A 24,964-nucleotide genomic window follows, 5' to 3' on the forward strand; every position below is an offset into this window, starting at 1 on the left:
CCCTTCTAGGGTGGTGAGGAAGGTGAAATGAGACGGTCATTTGGTTCAACAGCCAGCAGAGCACCTGGCACAAAGTAAGTGTCCCATAAACAGCAGCTATAAAACTATTACTTCATAAACTTCAAGGCTGTGTCTAAATCACCTGTTCAGTCTCCTCTTTTCTGGATTTAGACATCTTTGTGGATCTGCCCCGAATTGTTCCTGATTTTCCACCTCCTCCTAAGAACTGAATGCCGTGGTCTGAATCTGCTCAGGGCCCGGGTGCCTCATTATCCTCCGGGGTGTGTGTCTAATTATTCCCTAAACCGGCACACATCATCGCGCCTTTTCATTTCAGCGTCTCATTAGAGCGCGCCATCGGCCCACCTTGTTAATTCTCAGTCCTTCGCCAACGTCCCTTTTTTCTGCTCCTCCTTTCAGACCTCACATCTTCTTATGCCTATTTCTTTCTTCATTGTATTAAATCCTTCCTTTGATGCTTGCGGCAGTTCCCTCCCTTCTACACAACTCATTACGCTCTCCATCTGCGAACTTCATGACGCTGCGCGCTTTCACCTCATTACCTCCCCATCGCGCTCAGGGAATGGGCTCCTCCATTCACGCTTAGCGTCGCATCCTTGCTCTCTGCTTATCACAGCCTACCCTTTCCACCTTTCCCATTAAATGCCCCCATGTATAAACCACATTTCACCACCCCCTGACTTTATCATCGCACCCATCCAGTTATGCGTCTCATTAGCCCGCTGCCCGGGCACGTTTCCATGTGTATTTCTATTTGTGCATCTCATTACGGCCCCATCCAGCATGCGCGTGTCAGGACTCCCTTTGAAATGTTCTCGGCGCCTTACATCTCTCTCCGTTGGCATCTCGTTACATCCAGCGCTCCCCGGTTTGACAACAGACTCACAAAAACAGACAGACACGTATGTGGCTTGATTTTAGAGAACTATATTTCCCAGTCGCCTCACATCAGTCTCTTACACAAGTCATTCGTTTCAGAAAGGTTTCCATATATTTGTCTAGCTGAAAGACATTTAGTAGCACGATTTTTTTTTTTGTATGCAGAGAAAAGGGCTTCTTATCTTGCTTTATTCAAATCATCGTCATTACCATTGCTTTTTTTTTTTTTTCTCTACCGTTTACAAAGTAGTGTAATCATGCCTGGATTGATTGTGGCAACAGCTCCCTGAAGGAGAATGTATAGGGATCTCAGTAATTTCACAGTTTGAGGAGTGCATTGAAAGCAATGAGAAATTAAAATATTTCTCCAAGAACAGCTAGTGAATGACAGTGGCAGGAGGAGTCAAACTGTGATCTTCTAGCTCTAAAAACCTATATTCTTCATACCATATCACTCGGCAGAAAAAATCTTATTTCTAAGTCTCACCTCTATCATACAACTTATTCTATAATACTTCCCTCAGATAAAACTTGGTGTCAGCATGCTTTGCTTTGTTTCCTAAAACAAAACCATATTTCAAACACTTTGTATTTCATGCCTTTTTTTGTCTCCAAGTTTGAAGAAACTATAACATGGAACTGTCAAAAATATAACTGTAACATGGAGACTATGACAGGAATAAGTTCAAAAATCAAGAGAAAGACATGGTCCTTTAATGATTTTCACCATCAAGGCCAGCTTCACAAAGGCAAAATAAAAAGACTCATTTACAGGGGACTTGATGGTCACCAAGGTACCCCCTTCCCATAAGCAGAACCTTTCTTCTTCACGGATTCTAACCTCTGCTAGTCTGTGCTTCGCTGAACTGCGTTCTCTGCCCCACTTTTATTTTTTATTAAATTATAAAAGAGCTCATAAATTCAGAAAAGTATAGAAATATGATATCCATTCCCACCACAAGATAGAAAATATGTTTACATTTCTTCCATATTTGCTTCAAATATCTCTTTATAAAAAAGAAGGGAACTGTTGCAAATACTCTCTTGAGGTTGTGTTTATTATTTCCATGAATGTTTTTGTACTATTGTTTTAAAATTTTACCTAAATGTTATCATATTGCACATAGCCTTTGCAATGTGCTTTCTGCACTTAACATTATGTTTTTAAAATATATTTGTTCATACATGTAGAACTAGCTCATTCATTTTAGCATCTGAAAAATTTTCCATTGAATATATAGACCATAGTTTACTTTATCCATTTCTCTTCTGAGGGGTAGTTCAACTTACTTATCACCTCTGCTTCGATCACTCTTAATACAGCAGTGCTTAGCTCTCTGCTCTCTGCTCCATCTGTTGAATGACTAAGTGGAGACATTTGAAATGTCAGTATCATGAGAAGTAATGCATTCTCTCAGTCCATGGTAGAGATGGTTTTAGCTCCTGTGTAACTACTCCAAGTAGTAAACACATGTCAACAAAATGATAATTCTTCAAATAAAACTAGATCCTGGCCAAATGTTGGCAAGCATTAGTGTATTAAAATTGTGCCTAAAAATGGTGGTCTAGTTTCCAAAACCTGAAATGCTTCTCACCAGCAAAAGGCAATAAAGATGGAGAAAAACACAATGCTTTCTGTAAAAGTATGGCTGATTTTTCCCACAGTTTAAGAAGCAATCATTTGGAATGAAGCGCTGCTGCTCAACTTTGGGGGCAAATAACTGGGGCCTGCTGGGAACAGGACTTCCAAGAGGTAAATATGTCTGGAAGGCTGTGGTCCAAAGCCATTTTTGCTGACTATAAGCAAGGTCTCTGAAACCAAAGTGAACACACAGCTCTTCTCAAAATTGAAGGTGTTTATGCCAGAGATGAAACTGAATTCTATTTGGGCAAGAGATGTGCTTATGTATATAAAGCAAAGAACAACACAGTGACTCCTAGTGGTAAACCAAACAAAACCAGAGTAATCTGGGAATAGGTAACTTGGGCCCATGGAAACAGTGGCATGGTTCGTGCCAAATTCTGAAGCAACCTTCCTGCTAAAGCCATTAGACACAGAATCCGTGTGATGCTGTACCCCTCAAGGATTTAAGTTAATTAAAATAAATAAATAAAAGTGAAAAAAAGAAGCAGTCATTTATGAAGTCATTGGACGCTGTGGCAAGTTCCTGACGCCATCAAACCAGTATGTTGATGGTCAACAAAAGCATGGTCTATTTTAGACATGAGAAAGATCTTGGATAGTAATTCTTCCAGAAAATTCAGATCCTGGAAAGGCTTTCTGTTATGATGTAGAAAATCTTCATGGTCTGCTGATGGGAATGTAAACTGGACAGTCATTTTGAAAAGCAAATTAGGAAAATCTTGTGAACTTAAGGATGTGAATAATGTTAAGATTTTTTTGTCTCATGCAGACAAGGTTTCTGGAGCATAGCAGCTTATTATTATTTACTTACAGCAAATAACCTCATAAGTTCCCTTTGGCCTCAGTTGTTAGATTGTGAGCAACACAATGAGAACCAGGTATCACCTTATACATACTATCACTGTACTGTAGGAAAGGAACCCTGAAATATGAGGATGTATTTAGGGGTGGGGGAGCTGTCCCAGGCCCTTACCCCTTACCTCCTGAAAGGAGGGAAGAAAAATCTTTGTTCCTTGGGAAGGGGACTGACTCATTTTTACCCTTTGGAATGTAAATAAACCTCTCCAGGGGGAAATAAGACTAGTGTCTCCAGCTTTACAATCCAAGCTCCAAGGTCCTGGGTCTCATCCCCATTTTGAAACATAAACACATATCTCTGGGAAAATAATCTTTCTAGATCATCTTTCCCTTTATAATCAGTCATAAATTTACTTCTAAAGCTTGTTTTTCTCTTTTTATTTTATTTTTTGATGTTTTTTGTTTTGGGAGAGGGGTTGTTTTTCTCTTTTTAGCCCAGATCCCAAGTTTCACAAAAATTTATGCAGAAAGCCCTCACTGTGGAGAAACACAAAAGTACCTTCTCTACACTAATGCTCTATGACCCAGAATTCCACTCGAGTGACTATCCCAGAAAAATTCTTGCTCATATCCACAAGGGGACATTTTGAGGATATGCAATGTTACATGATGCATGTTAGGTGCAAAGGTGGGGGGATGGCGCCCAACACTAAGGGAAAATGGTTAGATGAAATGTGCTAGGTGGTAGATGCACACTATGAAATCACTGTAGCAGTAGAGGCAACAGTTAACTAAATACACATATAACACCATATAGAGATCTTGAGTGAAGCAAACAAGAAATAACATGAGGCCCATAGCATCAGTTGCAAAAATGAAAAATAAACTAAACATTGCTATATATTTTTCAAGAAAACATATCTGGCTGGGCACGGTGGCTCAGGCCTATAATTACAGTACTTTCGGAGGCCAAGGTGGGAGGATTGCTTGAGCCCAGGAGTTCAAGACCAGCCTGGGCAACACAGTGAGACCCCATCTCAACAAAAAATCAAAAAATGGGCTGGGCATGGTAGTTCACATCTGTAGTCCCAGGTACTCGGGAAGCTGAGGCAGAAGGATCACCTGAGCCCAGGAGGTTAAGGCTGTCATGAGCTGTGATTATGCCACTGCAGCACTCCAGCCTGGGTGACAGAGTAAGACCCCATACCAAAAAAAGGAAAAAAAAAAAACCTATTGTCATGTGAACTGCCAGCATTCTGTAGTAGATTATTTTTTCATAATCCTTAGGTGAGTGTAAAAATTTGACTTTTGGAACCAAATCAAATATTCTATGTGTCAGTCCTTTTTTTTTTTTGAGTTGTAGTCTCACTCTGTCACCAAGGCTGGAGTGCAGTGGCATACTCATGGCCACCCCAGCATCAACCTGCTGGGTTCCAGCAATCCTTCTGCCTTAGCCTTCCAAATGGTCAGAACTACAGGCATGTGCTACCACATCTGGCTAATTTGTTATTTTTATTGTAGAGACAATGTCTTGCCAAGTTGCCCGGGCTGGTTTCAAACCCACAGGCTCAGGCAATCAATTTGCCTCAACCTCCCAAAGTGCTGGGATTACAGGTTGAGCCACTGAGCCTGGCCTATTTGTCAATTCTTAATGAAAGTGTTCTTCAGAACATCTTTCTGAAATGAATCAAACATGAGTGTTTTTTCTAGCCACTAGAGGCCAGACCCATAGCCAGAACTGCCACAAATTACCAAGGAAAAATTCAGTTCTTCCCAATACACAGGGATCCAAAGGATAGAAAGTTAAGTCTATTTTGTGAACTATAGTGATAAAAGTTTTCCATGTTGACCTCGTGGAGTCATTTATACCTAGAGTCTCTTTACTAATTTGGAATACAAAAATGAGAGTCAATGGACACAGCACAGGTGTGACATCCATGTTGAATACTGAACCACACCATGGTTCTTCCATGCCAGCACCCTGCTCCCTCCTGCCTGCTGCCCACATCCCTCCCCACCCACCCCAGCCTTCTGCCAAGTTTCAAACTAGGCCCATGTTCCATTTCACACCTCATCTCTTCTTTTCATATTGCACAGTTTGGAATAATAACATCTCTGATTTTCAAGAATGAAAACTTTGCTCTTGGGACCAGACTATTTATTTTGTCATAGGAAAGCAAACTATTGTGCAAAACAGTGAGAACATGCCAGTAGAAATTGACAAATTCCTCAAACACCAATTGATGGACATGGATGAGCCATCTCTACATCTGTTCTCAAGGCTACAAAATTAATTTTCAGCCAATGCACACCAGCATAACTTGGGGAGCTTGTTTAAAAATGTGTTTGCCCAGGCTCCACCACAAACTTATAAGCAAAGCTTTCAGAGATAGGGCCTGCATCATACATTTGTTACAAATTTCCCAGGGGTCCTTGAGGTCAACATCAAGAATTAAGGGTCTTGAAAACAAGCAGTCAACATACTACATTGATGGATTCAGGCAAACATCTTCCATTTTTAGTACTTTATCCTAAAACTTATTAAGTAAAATGAATTCTTGTAATACCCATTGAGATGCAGTTATATATTTTTAAAATAAATGTATTCTGGAAACTCTGAATGGCCATACTTGGATAGACATGAAAATTGAAAGCCTAAATTCTACTGTTGCTATAGAGATAAGATCCGTGCCTCAATTAGTAAAAATTTATAATAATTAATTGAACATTTATTATAAGCAAAGTGCTAACTAAGTGTTTTCAGAAGCTACCAAATAATATAGAAGTCAGTCTTCATGCTAAGGGGCTTTAATTCAGTTGAGGGACAAAAAGTCACACCAGAAGCAGCTTAATAAAAACCATATCACACACAAATCTTCCTGATTATTCTGTGAGGAATACTGTGGCCCCAGTGAATTACCTTCTCCCTTCCTTAGAATGATGACTATGTCTGTCTCATTCATCTCCTTTTTTCATGGTTCCTGACACTATGCTATGAATATTAAGTGTTTAAAATTGTTCAGGAGCGGCGGCTCACATCTGTAATCCCAGTACTCTGACAGCCAAGGTGAGAGGTTTGCTTGAGCCTATAAGTTTGAGACCAGTCTGAGCAACAAAGCGAAACCTCTTCTCTATAAAAAATAAAAAATAAAAAAATTAGCTGGGCATGGTGGCATGCACCTGTAGTCCCAGCAACTCAGGAGGTTGAGGTGGATCACGAGAGCCCAAGAAGTCAAGGCTGCAGTGATCTATGATTATGTCACTACTCTCCAAACTGGGTGACAGAATGAGACTATGATTCCAAAAAAAAAAAAAAAAAAAACCAACAACAGCAAAAAACTCTTTAAAGTTGAATCCAATAGTAATATTTTTCAGAAGTCGAAAAACAAAAAATTAAATTATAGCATGGACATTCTTTAAGGTCTCTTCTGCTAGTTTATTCATTCAACATACAGCGTTTTTTTCATAAGACATTATGCCTGTACTATGTAACACAATATAAAGATGAATTGTTAATTATATTCTCTCAATAAGTTTATTTCACACCCTGGACTCCAGTAGAGCATGTGCACTAGAAAAAACTATGAAGACATAGAGTCCTCATTTTTATGTGAAAATATTGGGGGCTTTAAAAAATCTTGTTTACATTTCTTAAAACATACTTGAAATATGTGCCCAGAATGATCCTATTAACCATAGGCGCATGGAGCACATAAGGCAAGCCTATGTTTTGTATCTATGCACAAATAGCTTTAGGATAGAATTTAAATGTGCCAAACTCAAAGTTCTTCCAGATGTGTGCTTTCAGTGATTATTGGAAAATTGTTCCACGGTACCATCTCATAGTACGTAGACCACATTATAAGATCCAGAGGCCACTATGCACTTTTACAGAATTCACTGCGTTGACTCATGCTGTCACTTGTCAGCAAAATAATATCGTAAATATCCTCTCATTTTTCCATGCTGCCTGGCTTGGGCTTTTTATAACTTTTCCAAATTCTTACTATCATTAATTATTTTTTTTTTCTGAAGTTAGAGAAATGCTCATCTAACCAACTTTAGAGAGATCACTTTCTCTCTAGTGACTCTTAACCTTCTTGAATTAAATGACGCTTGTCAGGAAAATCCTTCTTAGTGCATGCCTACTATGGTTATATATCTTTTTTTTTTTTTTTTTTTTACCTCAGTGGAAATAATTTGAGCTTCAATATTCTTCAAGTTATATTGTGGCCTGATTTATAGTGTACTTGGGAGAATGTGACTCCTCTCAGTAGGAATCACTATTTTCATCAAGAATTAGCTAACAAGATGTCACTTTCCCCTCCTCTTAATGGCACAATCTCAGTGTTTGTTTCTTTTCTTTTCTTTTTGAGTAGGAGTCTCCTCTGTCACCCAGGTTGGAGTGCAGTAACATGCTCATAACTACCGAAGCCTTGACCTGCTGGGCTCAGGCGATCCTTCTATCTCAGCCTTCCAAGTAGTTGGAACTACAGGTGTGAGCTACCATATCTGGCTAATTTTTTGATTTATTGTACAGATGAGGTCTCACCAAGTTGCCCAGGCTGGTCTCGAACCCGTGGGCTCAGGCAACCCTCTTATCTTGGCCTCCCAAAGTGCTGGGATTATAAGCGTGAGCCACCATGCCTGGCCTCTTTTTTTATTATGCCAAGTTTATTACAAAAGGGAAAAAAAGGACATTATATGTTGATAAAAGGTTTAAAAGATGATATAACAATCATAAACATATTAATACATTACAATGGAGCCCTAATACATATGAAACAAAAACTGACAGAATTTAAGGGAGAAATGGGAAAATTATATAATAATAATTAAAAACTTCAAAGTATACCACTTTTACTGATGGATAGATCAACTAGATAAAAGATTAATAGGAAATGACTTGAACAACCCTATAAACCAAGTAGACTGAATAAGCATACAATACACTCTACCCAACAGCAGAAGAATGCATATTCTTCCAAAGTGCACATGGGACATTCTCCAGGATTGGCCATATGTTAGGTAAAATAAATGTCTTAATACACTCTTAAAAATTATTTTGGTATGTTGGGTTTTTGTTTTAATTTATCTCAAAATATTTTCTAATTTTTTTTCTGATTTCTTTTTGCCCATTTATTGTATGAGTGTGTTATTTCAACATACTTGTGAAATTTCCATTTTCTTGTTATTTATATCTAGCTTCGTTACATAATATTTAAATAAATAATTTATATTATTTCAGTGTTCATTTTCAATGCTGCATAACAATCACAAATTTAGCAACATAAACAGCACATATTTATTATCTCACAGCATCAGAAAGTCAGGGCTTCAGTTGTAACTTAGCTGTGTTCTCCACTCAAGTCTCACAAGGCTATGATTAATGTATTGGCTGGGCTATGCTCTAATTTGGAGATTCAAATAGGAAGGATATGCTTTAAAACTCACTCAGATTATTGGCAGAGTTCATTTCTTTGCAGTTGTTGGACTGAAGGTCATGATCTCTTACTGGCTATCAGCTATCAGCTGAAGGTTGCCTTTAATTCTAGAGGCCACCATAGCTCCCGGCAGTTCATAATATGGCAACTTACTTGTAGGCCAGTGGATCTCTGTATGCATCGGCTAGCAAGCCAGGTCCTATATACGTGTGTGTGTGTGTGTGTGTGTGTGTGTGTGTGTGTGTGTGTGTGTGTAATAATAACAGGATTGATAGCCTATCGCCTTTGATGTATTCTTGGTGAGGAGCAAGTCATAGGTCTGTCCCACACACAGAGAAGACGATTATACAAACAGGTAAATGTCAGGAGGTGAAAATTATTGGGAGGTCACCCTGGGATCTGTCTGCCACAATCCCATTAAAACTGAAATATTCAGGGAGTGACTTAGAGTTAGATATAAATTATTTATTTATATAATTTAGACTCTTCTGGAGTCTAGTTGTCTCTAAACAAATTGATTTTTGTAATCTCAGCACTTGGGGAGACTGAGGCAGGAGGACTGCTTGAGCTCAGGAGTTCAAGGCCAATCTAAACAAGATAATGAGACCCCATCTCAAAAGAAGGAAGGAAGGAAGGGAGGGAGGGAGGGAGGGAAGAAAAAATATCTATTTTTGTTCTCTTGTTTAAAAAAAAAAAAAAAAGCAGGCCGAGTGTAGCGGCTCACACCTGTAATCCCAGCACTTTGGGAGGCCGAGGTAGAAGGATTGCTCGAGCCCAGGAGTTCAAGAACAGCCTGGACAACATAGCAAAACCTCATCTCTACAACGAATCAAAAAATTAACCGGGTGAGACCCTGACAAAAAAAATACATGAAAGGGAATTCTTTTTAGAGAACATTTGCACTCCCTGGATCATAAACACCAGGAGGACAGGGATTTTTATCTGTTGAATTGGCTGTTAAAATTGATCCCAACTCAAAAACAACAAAAACAACAACAAAAAACAGTAGCCAGATAGAAATTCTTGGACAAGGCCTGGGGAAGCTACAGGACCCAGAGGGTAAAGAAGTTAAATCAAGAGAGAAATAATTATCTTGAGCTTCGAGCATATTTAAGAGATCAAAAATTCAAAAATTTAGATATATTGGTTGTTGGTTTGTGTCTGCTTGTTTTGTGGTTTATTTATTTTGCTTTGATTTTCCACAAATATTTGCCAGTACATGTGTTTTAGCCTCCTCTCTATTCTGAGTTGGTCGTTATTGCCAACTTCAATAGTTCATAGAACCTTGTTCATTCGGTTCCCTTCGCGCAACACCTAAATTCTCTGAAGAGATAAGCCTACTTTCGGCTTCAGAATTCGAACACTTACCATCTGTCTTAAACTTTTAAAGTAACTTTTAGCCAAGACAAATGTGGATTATAGGCAACAAGCTGGGACATTTCTGGTCTCAGAACAGGAAAAATAAAGGAAGCTCTATGTATCACGTTAAGTACTTTGTTTGCTAGTAGTGTCTGTGGTGAATGAAAAATTGATCCTTAATTGTGTGGGAAACAGAGAAGTGATCTGCATGCCAATAGCCTGGTACAGACTTCAGAGACTTAGCAGTTTTGAAACGGGTATTTATGAACATCTGCTTTTTCCCCATAAATTTTAATATGGATTTCATCCTTTGAAACCTACAAAACTCCCAGGTGCTTCTTCAGTCTTTATCTTGGGGCAGCATGTTTAAAACAAAACAAAAAAAAGTCTCCTTTTTTTCCATTGAACACATTCGAAATCGCTTTTGAGTATTGAGACAATACTCCTACATATACAGTGCCTATCAGAATGCCTGTGATATGGTATTAAATGTTAACAACACCAAATACTGCGATCAAGATGTTGATCCTTCAAGACATTCAATCCCAGAACACGAGTCGTAGTCATCTTAATAAAGGATGTTGAAAAATATTCATTTATAGTCCCAGTGTATGCCTTTCATTGTTCTACAAATATTTATTTAGCCCTTGCTATGTGGCAGGCACTTCAAGGTGCTGAGGTTACAGCAGCCAATTCAACAGACAAAATCCCTGTCCTCGTTGTGTTTATGTTCTAGGGAGGCAAGTATTCTCTAAAAAGGATTTTTTTTTTTTTTTTTTGAGTCAGGGTCTTATTCTGTCACCCAGGCTGAAGGGCAGTGGCATGATCATGGCTCATCACAGCCTTGACCTCCTGGGCTCAGGGGATTCTTCTGCCTCAGCCTCCCCAGTAGCTGGGACTACAGGCACACACCAACACAACAGGCTAACTTTGTTTATTTTTTTATAGAGACAAAGTCTCTTTATGTTGCCTGGTCTTGAACCCCTGGGCTCAAGCAATCCTCCACCTGGCCTCCCAAAGTGCAGGGATTATAACATCTGACCTAAATTTTCATAATACATTTCACATAGTTCATCGGAAAATGGGCTTTGCACTGGGCCTGCAAACCAGTGATGTTCGTCCCTTCCTGATGCTGGGCTAGACCCTGGGCATACAACTGTGGACAAAGTAGACCTGTTTCTGCTCTCAAGGAGCTAATAGTTAGATGTACTTCTCAACACTGCTGAAAAAATGTAAAACAGAGAATCCAGAGCTTTAGGGTAGTCACTGGACCACTCTCTATTTAGATCCGTTATAAATGGTGCAAACTGCCTATGTCACTCGGCTCTGGGGAAGTGTCGCCATAGGAAGAAAAGAGAATATGTGGGCCAAAGGAAAGGAAACAAACTCACAGCTCAACAGAGCAGAAGCACATAGGTTTGCTGGACCCATGCAAGACTAGGAAGAACATTAAATCTCTCTTAGGAGGAGTAACCCTTTAAGAGTGCAGGCACAATGGCTCACACCTATAATTCCAGCACTTTGGGAGGCCAAGGCAAGCGGACTGCTTGAGACAGTACTTTGAGATCAGCCTAGGTAGCATAGCAAGACCCTGTCTCTAAAATAAAATTTAAAAATTAGCTTGGTGTGGTAGTGCACACCTGTAGTCCCAGCTACTCGGGAGGCTGAAGCAGAAGGATCACCTGAGACTAGGAATTCAAGGCTGCAGTGAGCCGTGATCATGCCACTGCACTCCAGTCTGGACCACAGAGTGAAACTCTAACTCAAAAAAAAAAAGAAAAGACAAGTGCAGTTCTGGCCACCCGGTACCAAAGGAGATAACTCATTTATATAATAGGAGAGTCTCAGGAGGACAGTAGATCTAGTTAATTTGGTTAGGCTAATAGTTTTGCATCCAGTGACAGTCTAATGAAACCTCTCTTTCCTCTGCTTCTTAAACAGCAACACATTGGCAAGTGCCACAGGGCACATCAAACTTGGGCAGTCTTCTTGGATGTCGATTCTACTAATCATTTGGAGGACAAAAAAGTTAACTAATTTACAGATAATAAGTGAAGGTATTATCTCCCATTAAAACCAATATAGCTACATCATGGAATAGAGTGTAACATTTGCATATACTTCTAAGATAAAACATAAGACTAAAACAGTCCTGGAGTCAAGGGCTTTAGGGATTAAGCCTGCTCCTAAATTTTTCATCAGTCCCCTGTAAAGCCAATCTAATAAAAATAATATTTTTGATATGGACAATTGGTTCTCAATTTTATACCAACTATAAATAAAGGACAAATCCCCCAGCAGTATTTATTTCAACCACACTGCCACTTGGATATCCTTTTTTTAATTAAAGGGACCTCTGGAACTACTACTGATGCAAGAAAATTCTTGGCCACTGCAGGCTCTGACACCTCACCCCCTACCCCTGACTCCCAGTCGTGGGGTCCATGCTCACCCCCTCTGCATTTATCAGTAGTCTTATGGAAGACTTTGAGCTGATTGCTTTTTTCCGGGGCTAGCCAAGAGAAGTTTTGTCAATGCTGTCCCTTAGTCCTTAGCACTGAAACACAGCACTGGCATCTGACTCCATATCCCCTTTTGCCAGTCTCATATTGTTATGCAGCAGGCAAATCAGCTTATGCTTTTGTGCTTTGTGTTCCTGAACCAGGATCTGGACCAGGTACAGCTCCATCTGGAAGAAGTGAGGTTCTTTGACGTGTTTGGCTTCAGTGAAGCAGCAGGAGCATGGCAATGCTTCATGTGCAACAACCCTGAAAAAGCAACCGGTGAGAGAACCCCTCTTGCTGCTAAGAACCACTGTGCCCCTTGGATTTACAGAGATCTTTGAGCTGGCCTTCCTGTGGCACAAACATCCAAAGTTGCAATAATACACGGAGTTGTCCCTGCTTTGTACTAAAAAAGACATCTCATCAAAGTGGTAAAGAGAAAAAAGGAAGATGCTGGAAGGCAGAGAAACAATCATTTATCTATATGTGGTTATCAGGAAAGCAGCATCAGCCATTTTGCCCTAGAAGTATTCTTTATTTTACCCAAATGACCCTGAGGGTTCAAGAAAAACAAGTGTTCTCTCAAGGTGTGTCCCAGATCCTTAAGGAGATGAGACCCCACTAAATGAGTGAATGAGCACGCAAACCATTTTATCTTATATCATCCCTAACATTGTTGATGACTGAACTGTGTAAAAAAATGAAACATTTTAGTCCATGCATGGTGGTTCATACCTCTAATTCTAGCACTTTGGGAGCCCGAGGTGGGAGAATTGCTTGAGCCCAGGAATTCAAGACCAGCTGGGCAACATGGTGAAACCTCGTCTCTACAAAAGAGAGCCCAGCATGATGGCATGTGACTTTAGTCCCAGCTACTTGGGAGGCTGAGGCAAAAGGATTGTCCGAACCCAGGAGGTTGAGGCTGTGGTAAGTCATGATCACGCCACTGCACTCCAGCTTGGGCGACAGACTGAGACCCCAACTCAACAGCAACAACCATTTAAAGAGTAAGGAATTGTTCGAGGTATAAACTCATGGCTAACCTTTCTCCTTCCTTTCTGCTGCCCAAGGAATTTGGTCTACTGACCTTGCCTAAAAATAATTGTTAGTGAACACAAGCCAGGCCCTATGCTAAACACATCAGATACCATATCTCATTTAATTAATCCTTGCAATAATTTTATGAGGAAAGTGCTGATATTATTTCTGCTTTACTGATGAGGAAACTGAGGCACAGAGAGATTTGGTAACTGCCCAAGATCACACAGGCAATAAATTAACAGCAGCAGAATTTGAACCCAACTGGACCCCAGAATCCACTCTCATGACTATCTCCCCATTCTACCTCCTAGTTACACTTGGCCCAATCTAACTAGTGGAAATCAGTTACTAATAAGCCTGTGTCCACAAGGTTATGCTGTCAGTGGAAATGGAATATTTCATCACTAATTTGCCCTCCAAGAGGAGAGGGTTCTCAGTGTTGACACTACTCAGGAACTGCAGTTTAGAAATTCGGTTGAACACAAAGTCACTTTGCAGATGAGTCATCCTCTAGAAAGCCCGTAATTAGACCACCTGTATCCAGTTCTTTAATTTTAAGATTTTCTCCATCTTAAATATTACTCATTGTGGCAAGACTATCCTCTTGTTAACTGTCAAGATGTTGAGGCTGAATCAAAAAAGTGTGTTTATTTGGCCAGATGGAGGTGTGCGGGGCTTGCGGAGAAGTTCCAATTAAAATGTATTACCCCACGGAAAAGGTGTGCATGGCAGAAGTTGGCAGTCAGGACGCCAGCCTTTGTGAGGCACAGATTGTTGGCTGATTACAGAGTCTGGATTGAGCTGGTGCCAGAGTGAACACCCCAATTTTTAAAAAGTTAATTCAAGCAAATAAGGAATTGGGGAATTGACTGTCTCCATTATAAAACTTTCTAATTAGGCCTTATTTCACATATGAAAAAGGCAGAGCATAAAAGAAACTTTACTTAAGAGCTGGTAAAATAAGGTACTTATCTTAGGTAACTCCAAGAGGCCCTTAAGAGTTTTCACTCCAAGTAAGCTGAGTCCTTAGTTCAATAAATATTTAATCGTATCTGGCCAAGTAAGGCCTCAGCAAAGGGGCTGCAAGTGAGAAACACAGTGTTCCTTTAATATATGTTTTCTTAAATTCATTGCCGTGCACTTGAAAAGAACATTTTGCACATTCACTCTTTCTTATTTGTGTTTCTCACAGTTAAATATAGACTGAGAACATATAGCAATAAAAATTCAAGCGAGGCCAAATATTTTATAGCAGAACATATTGAATCAAAATGTTTGGCCCTGAACACTTCAGTGGGTTTGAATTTCTTTGCTCATTTCCTTTTACTACATGAAAGGAGATTTTGAGTTTGAGAGAAATCCTATTTTAAACTGTTTTTTTTCCCCCACCAAAAACCCTTGTCTCCCTGCATAGTATATATAGGTTGTTGATTTCATCTTCTTTTTTTATACAAGCATATAAATTAGATATTTATTCTAAGTGAAAGGCCTAAAAACACTGCTGCCAAATATATTACTCATGAAGATGGTATTTGTGTTCATGTTCTGCTTAAATTCAGAGTTTAAAGATTATCAAGACACAGGAATAAATACTTCATTGGTCATGCAGAACTAGCATGATTTGCATCCCATTTTTCATTGATGCAGTGCATATTTGCTGAGTGTCTTCTACAGGCTGAACCTTGGGATAGAAATATGTGTAAGGAACAATGTCTCTGCTCTGTCAATGAAGAGGATTCATAATCCAGTCAGAGCCAGACGGTGTATATAAGAAAATCTAGCACACTTCTTTGTGTTTTGTTTTTGAGTCAGAATCACACTCGGTCGCCCAGGCTAGAGTGTGTTGGCATGATCACAGCTCACCGCAGTCTCAAAAATCCTGGGCTGAAGCAGTCCTCCAGCCTTAGCCTCTCAAGTCACTGGGACTATAAGCGCATGCCAGCACATGCAGCTAATTTTTTGATTTATTGTAGAGACGTGGTCTTGCTATGTCGCCTAAACTTGTCTTGAACTCCTGGGCTGAAGCAATCTTCTTGTCGGCCTCCCAAAGTGCTGCGATTACAGGCATGAGCCACTATGCCTCTCACTCCCTTGTATGTTTTCAGCATGCAATAGATATTTGTTGAGTGAGTGGATGAATGAATAAATAACATTTAGAAATGGCAAAGTTGGCCAGGCCTGTAATCCCACCACTTTGGGAAGCTGAAGTAGGAGGATTGCTTGAGGCCAGGAGTTTAAGACCAGCCCAGGCAACATAGTGAGACCCACATCTCAAAAAAAAATAAAAGTAGCTAGGCATGTTGGCACATGTGTGTAATCCCAGCTACTTGGGAAGCTGAGGCAGGATTACTTGAGCCCTGGAGTTGGAGGCTGCAGTGAGCTATGATCATGCCACTGTACTCCAACCTAGGCGACAGAAGCAAGACCTTTTCTCTCTCTAAAAAAAAAAAGTCAAATATACCATGAATATCAAAATGTGATGTTTCCAGATTGTAATTATGTGCTAACCATATCAAATATATCACTATATCAGACCCAGTGCATTCTGAATCTGGTAAATGGAGGTTGGTACTGTTTCTTCCTTGAGAAAAATCACCACATGTAAAACAAAAGACCCACTCCCCTGCCTGTCTCAGCATCTGATTGTACTCTGTCCAACTATGTACCGTTCTGGGTTTCATCTGTACCCTCACAGGGGCCAGATGCCCTGTTGGCTTCAGGGTGGAAGGATCCAAAGAAGTAAGATTGGAGGCTAGAACCAAAGGCTGAAGAAACTGGAATATATTATATATTGTTTTTGAGTTGGAGTCTCACTCTGTCACTCAGGCTGGAGTGCAGTGGCACGGTAACAGCCACAGCCTCGACCTGCTGGGCTCAGGTTATCCTTCTGCCTCCGCCTTCCAAGTAGCTGGAAATACAGATGCATGTCACCATGCTTGTCTAATTTTTAAATTTATTGTAGAGATGAAGTCTCCCCTAGTTACCCAGGCTGGTCTCGAACCCCTAGACTCAGGCAATCCTTTTGCCTCTGCCTCCCAAAGTGCTGGGATTATAGGCGTGAGCAACCACCCCTGTATTTTTGATATTTTTAAAAGGTATTGACAATTGATATGATAATTGTTTTCAAGGATTTATGTTCCGATATTTTATTTTAATTGCTGGCCAGCATCTCCACAAACGAGAAGCATAATTGAGACAATTAGAGACTTTCAGTTGACATCAGGAAGGACATCCAGAAATAGATAATACTTCTTTTATTTATTTGTTTGCTTGTTTATTTATTTTTATTTTGAGTCAGGGTCTCACTCTGTCATCCACATTGAAGTACAGTTACACAATCATGGCTCATTGCAGCCTCTAACTCCTGGGCTCAAGCAATCCTCCTGCCTCAGCCTCCCAAGTAGCTGGGACTACAGGTACCCACCACTACGCCTGGCTAATTTTTCTATTTTTTGTAGAGACAGGGTCTTGTTTTGTTGCCCAGGCTGGTCTGGAACTCTTCGCTTCAAGCAATCCTCTCGCCTCAGCCTTCCAAAATGCTGGAATTACAGACATGGGCCACCGCACCTGGCTAGAAATATATAATACTTCCCCTCTTCAGGTGAATGTCTCATCACCATGTTCTCACCAACTTCACCATCAACACACAGAAATTCACAGAAGCTTAATATCTAGTGATCAATAAAACATTTTTATCCAATTAAGTACAGATAAAATCAGAGAAAACTAAGTGTTAAAATAATGTAGAGGCCCTGAGACTATTTTAATTGCTAGCATTTATCATTCTAACTATAGGCCAAGCTTTACATGGATTTTTTTTCTCATTTTCTCACCATTAGTGACTCTATTTTACAGATGAGAAAACTGAAACACAGAGATATTATGTAATTTTCCCAAGGTCTCATAGCTACTCGGTGCTAGAACCAGAATTCTTAATCCAGACAGGTTGATTCTAGAACCTAAAATTTCAACCTTTAGGGCACAAGTTAAGGACATAGAATATTAGAAATTCCAAAAACAATTATTCCATAATATTGCAATATATTGCAAACACCCAGAGGCAAGTTTAATTTGTGAGAAGTGTTCTACCTCCTTGATGACTTATTCTACTTAAAAAAGAACAGAGACTTTGGTATGATAACATGCGGGAAATTATTGCTTGCAGGAAATGATGACAATAGAAGCTATTTTCAATTCTTACAATTGCTGATTCAGTTTCTGATAATCATTTTTATAAAAGTTCAGAGTAGAAGATTAGAAAACCACTGAAATAACTCAATAATCCTCAGAGACTTGCCTGGTGGTATTTATTGCAGATCCCATTACTCCACATGAATGAGAGAATGGAGGTTGAGCAAGTAGATTGAACAGAACAAATTTCTGGAAAATCCAAGCAAATCCCCTATATCAGTTGCCACAGGGTCTTGGAACTGCATAGCACATGTTAGCAGTAAGAGTTAGTCAGCTGGCCCATGCTGGAACACATCTGGCTTTCTCTTCAGTCACATGTTTTAGAAGTCAGAGGAAGAACTAGGTCGTGACTTTCACTCTTATTTCTGGAGACACATGGGCTGCCTTTGTTCTTACGCCCCACAAAAAACAACTTAAGAGTCTTGGCACTCGTGTCCTCCTCTTGTAAATTTGAGTGATCCCATGTGATTACTCTCTTAGTCACCAGATATTTAGAATTTGAATGTGATTGTCAGTAGGACTCCTAGGGTTCTCAAAGAAAATGAAAGAATTCTTTTCAGATGCCTTTCTAGCTTGATTCCTCTTTAGAAGTTGATTTCAAATATTTGTGTTATAAAAACATGCTATCAAGCCAGGTGCAGTAGCGAGCGCCTATAGTTCCAGCTACTCAGGAGGCCAGATGGGAAGATCATTTGAGGCCAGGAGTTCTAGGCTACAGCACACCAACATCATGCCTGTGAATACCCACTGCACTTCAGCCTGGGCAACACAGTGAGAACCCCATCTCTAAATGTTAAATAAATAAATAAAAATGTAAAGAACATTCTATTCATTATATCACAAGGGCAAATAGAGACATTTCAAAATGATAGCATCAAAATGCCTCCTCAGCCAGGAGACTTTCTTTAGACAGTAGAAAATGACTAGTAGCAGCAGTCATGACTCTCCTTTAAGGGACACCCTTCATGTGAGCTAAGATGACTTTCTGCTCTAGATGCCAATGTGAAAACGGGCTAAATGACCTTTGAGAGGACCCAACCCATAAGGCCACAAATAGCCTTGTGAATCCATTACTATGAAACTTTTCCATTTAATTTCAATGTCAACTTTCATAGAACTTTAAAAGTGACAAAAGAAAACCCAGTTTGGATCTATGCGAAGGCTGGATTTGTCTTATGATGCCTTCCCTTCTACCACATATGTGAGAGCATTGTCCTAACAGTAGAAGGCTAACTGTTGGTAGAACACCAAAAGCAACGTGGTACTTGTCACAGGACAACTTCACACATTCACATTTATATACGCTTGTGACTTCTGAAGGTGTACTGACTACACAAAATTGAACCCCAGTTTTTTGTATTACTCAGTGACAGAACAAAGACACATTTATCAACTTGATTTATTTTCTTGAAACCTTCCTCCCAACCCTATCCTCCATCTTCTTGTTCTATGCCTCTGTAGCATGGGCATTTTTCTCTTTGTTAAACATCCCCTTATAATCTCATTCTCTCTCTCTGTCTCTGTCTCTCTCTCTCTCTGTCTCTCTCTCACACACACACACACACACACACACACACACACACACACATGCGCACGCGCATAGGCACACCCCATACACACCACTCCAAAGCTGAATTAATTCTTCCCCCCTCTGTTCATCTTATATGCACCATCAACACTTTTATGCTGCATATGGCTTGTGGCTATCAACCTTCTCCATTAGACAGTAAAATACAAGAGCGAGAATCATGGATTATTCATCTCTGTATGTCTTTCCCAGTGCCTGGCGTATGGTAGTGTTTAATAAGCATTTAGTAAATAGATGGATAACTGAGTAATTCAAGAATCACATAAGTGATAAGATTAACTATGGAAGAAAATAGGATTTGACTTGAAATGCAACTTTAAAATCTAACTTTAAAAAATTGAACACTTTCAGGCTGGGCTCAATGGCTCACATCTGTAATATGTAAAAACACTTTGGGAGGCCAAGGCAGGAGGATAGCTTGAGACCAGGAGTTTGAGAGCAGACTGAGCAACAAAGTGAGACCTCAACTTTACAAAAAACATCAAAAATTAGCTGGGTGTGTTGGCATGCACCTGTAGCCCCATCTACTTGGAAAGCTGAGGGGGAAGGATCACCTAAGCCAAGGAGGTTGAGGCTGCAGTGAGCTACAAGTGTGCCACTGCACACCAGCCTGGGTATTAGAGCGAGACCCCGACTAAAAAAAAAAAAAATTTTGAACACTTTCTCAAAAAGAAAAAAAAAAGAAACTAACTGACCTAAAACCTGGAAATCACACCTTTTGGAAAATTAGCTTTCATAAGAAGAAAACGTTACTGTGCACAAGGTTTTAACATATCATAGAAAAGGAATTTTAGTGTTATGCCAAAATGTTTCAATATACACAGAGCCCATAGTAAACATGCTGATAACAATGTGTGAACTTCAAGAGGAAACAAGCTTAGATAAGTAGCCTATACCCTTTAAGGGTTAATTTCTATTTTTCATCCAGTATCACTTCTGCTCTTCTGACTTTCCACACTGGGACAACAATCTTGTCTCAGAATAGAGTAAAAGTATCTGACAGGCCTCATACTTGCAGCAAAGCATTAGTTGCTCTGTGATTATCCACAAACAAATCACTATACATAAAAATGTGTCTTCTTCCACATGGAGAATAAAGCCACTTTGGAAAGGCACACTCACATGAGTGAAAGTTTCACCATACAGGCTTAAGATGACATTGATCTCAAGAATTTATAGTTTTAAAAAAAGCACTTAGTATAGTATATTTAAAAATAGCTCTAGTCATCATCTTTCAGAGTAATCCTAATTTTTTTATTTACCCATATAAGTACATTAAAATGAAATTTGTTTTTCAGCCACAAACTCATCTATTTAAAAGACATACTGGTACATTTTTGCAGCCACAGAGATTAAAGTCATCAAGTATCTCAACAGGATGGTCATGTTTTGCCTTGGATTTCATCCTTCCTACCCCCTCAGAAATGTCATAATCTAGATTATATTTTTTTCTCTGCTCTATTTAATTTTTCCTTCCCAACTGAATCCTCTCATTGGCTCTGAAACACACTCAAGTGGCTTAACTTCTCCTTTCCCTCCACCTTCTGCCTTATCTCTCACCTCCCCCTTAAAGCCAAGAAAGTTGTCAACCTCTCACCACATCCTCCTTCTCCTGACTCAACCCTCTCTACCCTGGCTTCTAACCCCATCATCTCTATGGACACTGCCAACCTGCAAGTCACCCATGCATTGGACATGGTTTAGTCTTCGTGTTACTTGTCTCTTAGCATTCAATTCTGGACCAATTCCTCCTTCTTAAAATATTCTCTTGTTTTAGTCTCTGTGACACGTGTTCCTCTAGCTTCCCTCCTACTCTCTAGACACGTCTTCTCAGTCTCTGTTCCAGGCCCACTTTCCTTTCCCCAGCTATTCACTGCTTGAGTAACTCTCTCCTCCTGCACACTCTCTCCCCAACCAAGTTATGCTGGTTCTACAGTGTCAATAGCCACTTCTGAGACAACTTCCAGATGTACATACGCAGCCCAGGTCTCTCCTCTGGACTCTAGATTCATATCTCCCACCTCCTATTTGACTGCTCCTAAGGCATCTCAAACTCAGTTCACTTAAAACTCATGATTGCCTCAGCCTGTAATCCTAGCACTTTGGAAGGTCAAGGTGAGAGGATTGCCTGAGGCCAGGGGTTCAAGACCAGCCTGGGCAACTTGGTGAGACCTTGTCTCTACAATAAATCACAAAAATTAGCTAGGCATGGTAGCACACGCCGGTAGTTCCAGTTACTTGGAAGGTTGAGGCAGAAGGATCACCTGAGTCCAGCTGTTCAAGGCTGTTGTGAGCTCATGAGCGTGCTGCTGCACTTCAGCCTGGATGACAGAGTGAGACTCCAACTCAAAAAAAAAAAAAACCAAAACTCATGATTGTTCCTCCTCCGTTCCCCCAAAACACATGGTCTTCTTCCAGTTTTCCCTCATTCAGTAAACACGTCTCTCAATCTGTTGAACTCGCCAGAAATCCGCTGCCCTCTCCATCACCCCCATTCAATATATCACCCCAATATTGAGGATTTTACTCTCAGCTGTTTTCAAATCTGTCCACCTCACTCCATAGCACTAGTTCAAGCTTCCATCACCGCTTACCTAAAATAATGGCAAAATCTTACCCCTGCTTACTCTAGATCCTTCCCATCTACCTCCCACACTGCAGCTAGAATGATCTCTTCAAGGCATCAGTCTGATGTGCCGCACCTTGCATGAAATCTTACATGGCATCCCATAGGTCTTACCTTAAAGACCAAATTCTGTAACATGGTCTCACAAGGAATGATCTCTTCCAACCTCTCTAGCATCATCCTGCCCACATCTCCTCTGCACTCTTGCTGTCCTGCCCAGAAGAACCTTCTTTCAGTTTCCCATACTCACCTCACTTCTTACCACCGGGCTTTTTCTTCTATCTGGAATTCCCTTTCTCACCATTCTACCTAGTTAATCTAGTTAATGCAGACCTTAGCCTACTAATTATAACTCAAACCCACAGCTTGAGGAAAGCCTTCTGTAATTTCCCTGACCAATACCAAAGTCCTCAAAGCACCTAAAATCTCTCCTTCACAACACTAGTTATAGCTGCCATCTTGCTTTTTATGTGTGACTATTTGATTAATGTCTACATCCTCCAAAAAAACAGTAAGTTCTATGAAGTAGGCTCTCCTCATCCATCCCCCCTTAGCCTCTGCACACAACAGATGCTCAACAAACATTTACCAAAAAAAAAAAAAAAGTTTCTATCTTCTCAGTCAAGTGGTGACAAAAAAAAAAATGAATTCACAGTGATTCATGTTAGGAGAAAAACAGTAGATATTCATATTATGACATTTTCAGCAGATCTTTTGTATCAAACATATATATAGGCTCTTCTTGAATAAGTTCTTTTCAAAAGTACTATGATAAATGGACCACTTTATTTAACAGAATGTGTGATGTACATTCTGTTAAAACATACATACATATATATATGTGAATATATATGCAACATACAGCACGTAGTGATGTATATAATAGCTAAAGCTTCCAGTACAGACATTATAAACTTCAATTTACTGCCAAAAGATTTGAGGCCAAGTACTGAACCACAACAGATGGAACTCATGTTAAAAATTTCCATGAAAGCACTGTAGATAACACCTTAAAATGTTCCAGAAAACCAAGAATGTACAGGCAAGTGAGAAAATGGTTAGAACGTGCTCAACTTGTACAACCCAAGTAAGCTGACCCTCCTTATTACAGACCAGGCTCAAGCATGTCAGATATTTTGTTACTGAACCTTGACAAGTTCTACAGTGATGTCCGGGCAGTATGGAAAAGTGCTCAGCATTTAAAACTAATGTCCTATGGCCATAAAGTGCCAACAATATCTATCCGTGGGATCTTATCAATGAGACTAAGTGGGAGCAACAAAGGATATGTGTGTGAAACACTTTTTTACGAAAAGTTAATCCTGAGATTAAACAATTATCTTCTTTGGCCAGGAGCGATGATTCATACTGGTAATACCAGCACTTTGGAAGGCCAAGGCAGCAGAATTGCTTGAGCCAAGGAGTTCGAGACCAGCCTGGGCAACATAGCAGGAACTCGTCCCTACAAAAAAAAAATTTTTTTTAATTAGCCAGGGGTAGTGTCCTGTGCCTATAGTCCCAGCTACTCAGGAGGCAGAGGCAGAAAGATCACCTGAGCCCAGGAGGTTGAGACTATGATGAGCCATGATTGTGCCACTGCACTCCAACCTGGGTAACATAGTGAGACCCCAACTCAAAAAGTAACAGTAAAGGAAACAATTATCCTTTTCATTGCCACCTTCCTGATGTTTTCCCACTGATCTCTAGCAGTCATTGCTCAGCAAGTCTGGGCCAGTGTTCTTTGATGCAATTTTCATAAAGGTACAAAGGTGACCACACCTACTGCTCAGAACTACTGAGCAGTTTATCTTCTTAAAAAGTACCCTTAAGTTTTTTGTTTCACTGATAACAATAAATAAGTCAAATTCCACAAACATTAATTCCAAGCATTTCTTCTGTAACCCTGTTGACTGAAGCCAACAATGTGAATATGATCTTACACTGCCATCCTATTCTCTAATTTCATAGAAAGATTATTACAATTTTCTCCCTTCTATTGGTTTTGCAGTTTTTGTTGTATATTACATGACCTATTATTGTCATCTGCCATGAGGATACTAATTATTTCCTAAAAGTTTTTGAGCAACCTAAGAATTACGGGGGTCAGGCTTGGTGGCTCATGCCTGTAATCTCAGCACTTTGGGAGGCTGAGGCAGGAGGATTTATTGAGCCCAGGAGTTCAAGATCAGCCTTGAGCAACATAGTGAGACTTTGTCTCTATGGAAAAAAAATTTTTTTTTTAATCAGTGAGGCATGGTGGTGCTCACCTGTAGTCCCAGCTATTAGGAAGGCTGAGGTGGAAGGATCGCTTGAGCCCAGGAGCCTGTGGCCATGGTGAGTCGTGATTGTGCCACTGCACTCCAGCCTGGGTGACAAAATGAGACCCTGACTCACAAAAAAAGAAAAGAATCACTTGGGAATCTTGTTTAAAATGCAAGGTCCCTCATTGTACCCCACAATTTTGATTCAGTAGGTTTAGGGTGATGCCTTGGAATGTGCATTTTAACAAGTCAGCAGATAATTCTGATATAGGTCACTCTCAGAACAGTTTGGGACACACAGCTCTTTTAAAGCTTATAAAACAGTCATTCTCAAGTTTTTTTGGTTAAATACATCAGCAATTGGTTAGAGAAGCATAGAAACCATATTCTGTCTTCATGGATATGAAATTACTGAGAAAGAAAGCCACTCAATCGTATGTGGCAGTGTCCTCAAAGGGCTGCTGTCAAACTTAGTTTGTCTGTCCTATTTGGGTCCCCACAGCATTTTGTAGTATGTTACTAAATTGATGCTGGTTGTGTCTCCTTGTTTATTCACTACCGATAAAGAAATAGGGCACATTAAAGCACTGCCTGAAGTTTCGTAAGA

The 24,964-nt window shown here is 40.0% G+C and overlaps 1 protein-coding gene and 1 pseudogene across 1 annotated transcript in view; both read left to right on the forward strand.

The window, feature by feature from the left end:
• LOC103274172 (ventricular zone-expressed PH domain-containing protein homolog 1-like) overlaps window positions 1-24,964 on the forward strand; it is a 79,010-nt gene that overhangs the window by 42,240 nt on the left and 11,806 nt on the right. The window contains exon 5 of the mRNA XM_008071631.2: window positions 12,812-12,929. Coding sequence (XP_008069822.2) covers window positions 12,812-12,929 — 118 coding nt within the window. The remainder of the gene's footprint in view (window positions 1-12,811; window positions 12,930-24,964) is intronic.
• Window positions 2,626-2,992, forward strand: LOC110596829 (annotated as a pseudogene).

This window comes from Carlito syrichta, unplaced genomic scaffold (genome assembly GCF_000164805.1).
Source record: "Carlito syrichta isolate Samal-C Ts95f unplaced genomic scaffold, Tarsius_syrichta-2.0.1 Scaffold314595, whole genome shotgun sequence".
NCBI classification, from domain to species: domain Eukaryota; kingdom Metazoa; phylum Chordata; class Mammalia; order Primates; family Tarsiidae; genus Carlito; species Carlito syrichta.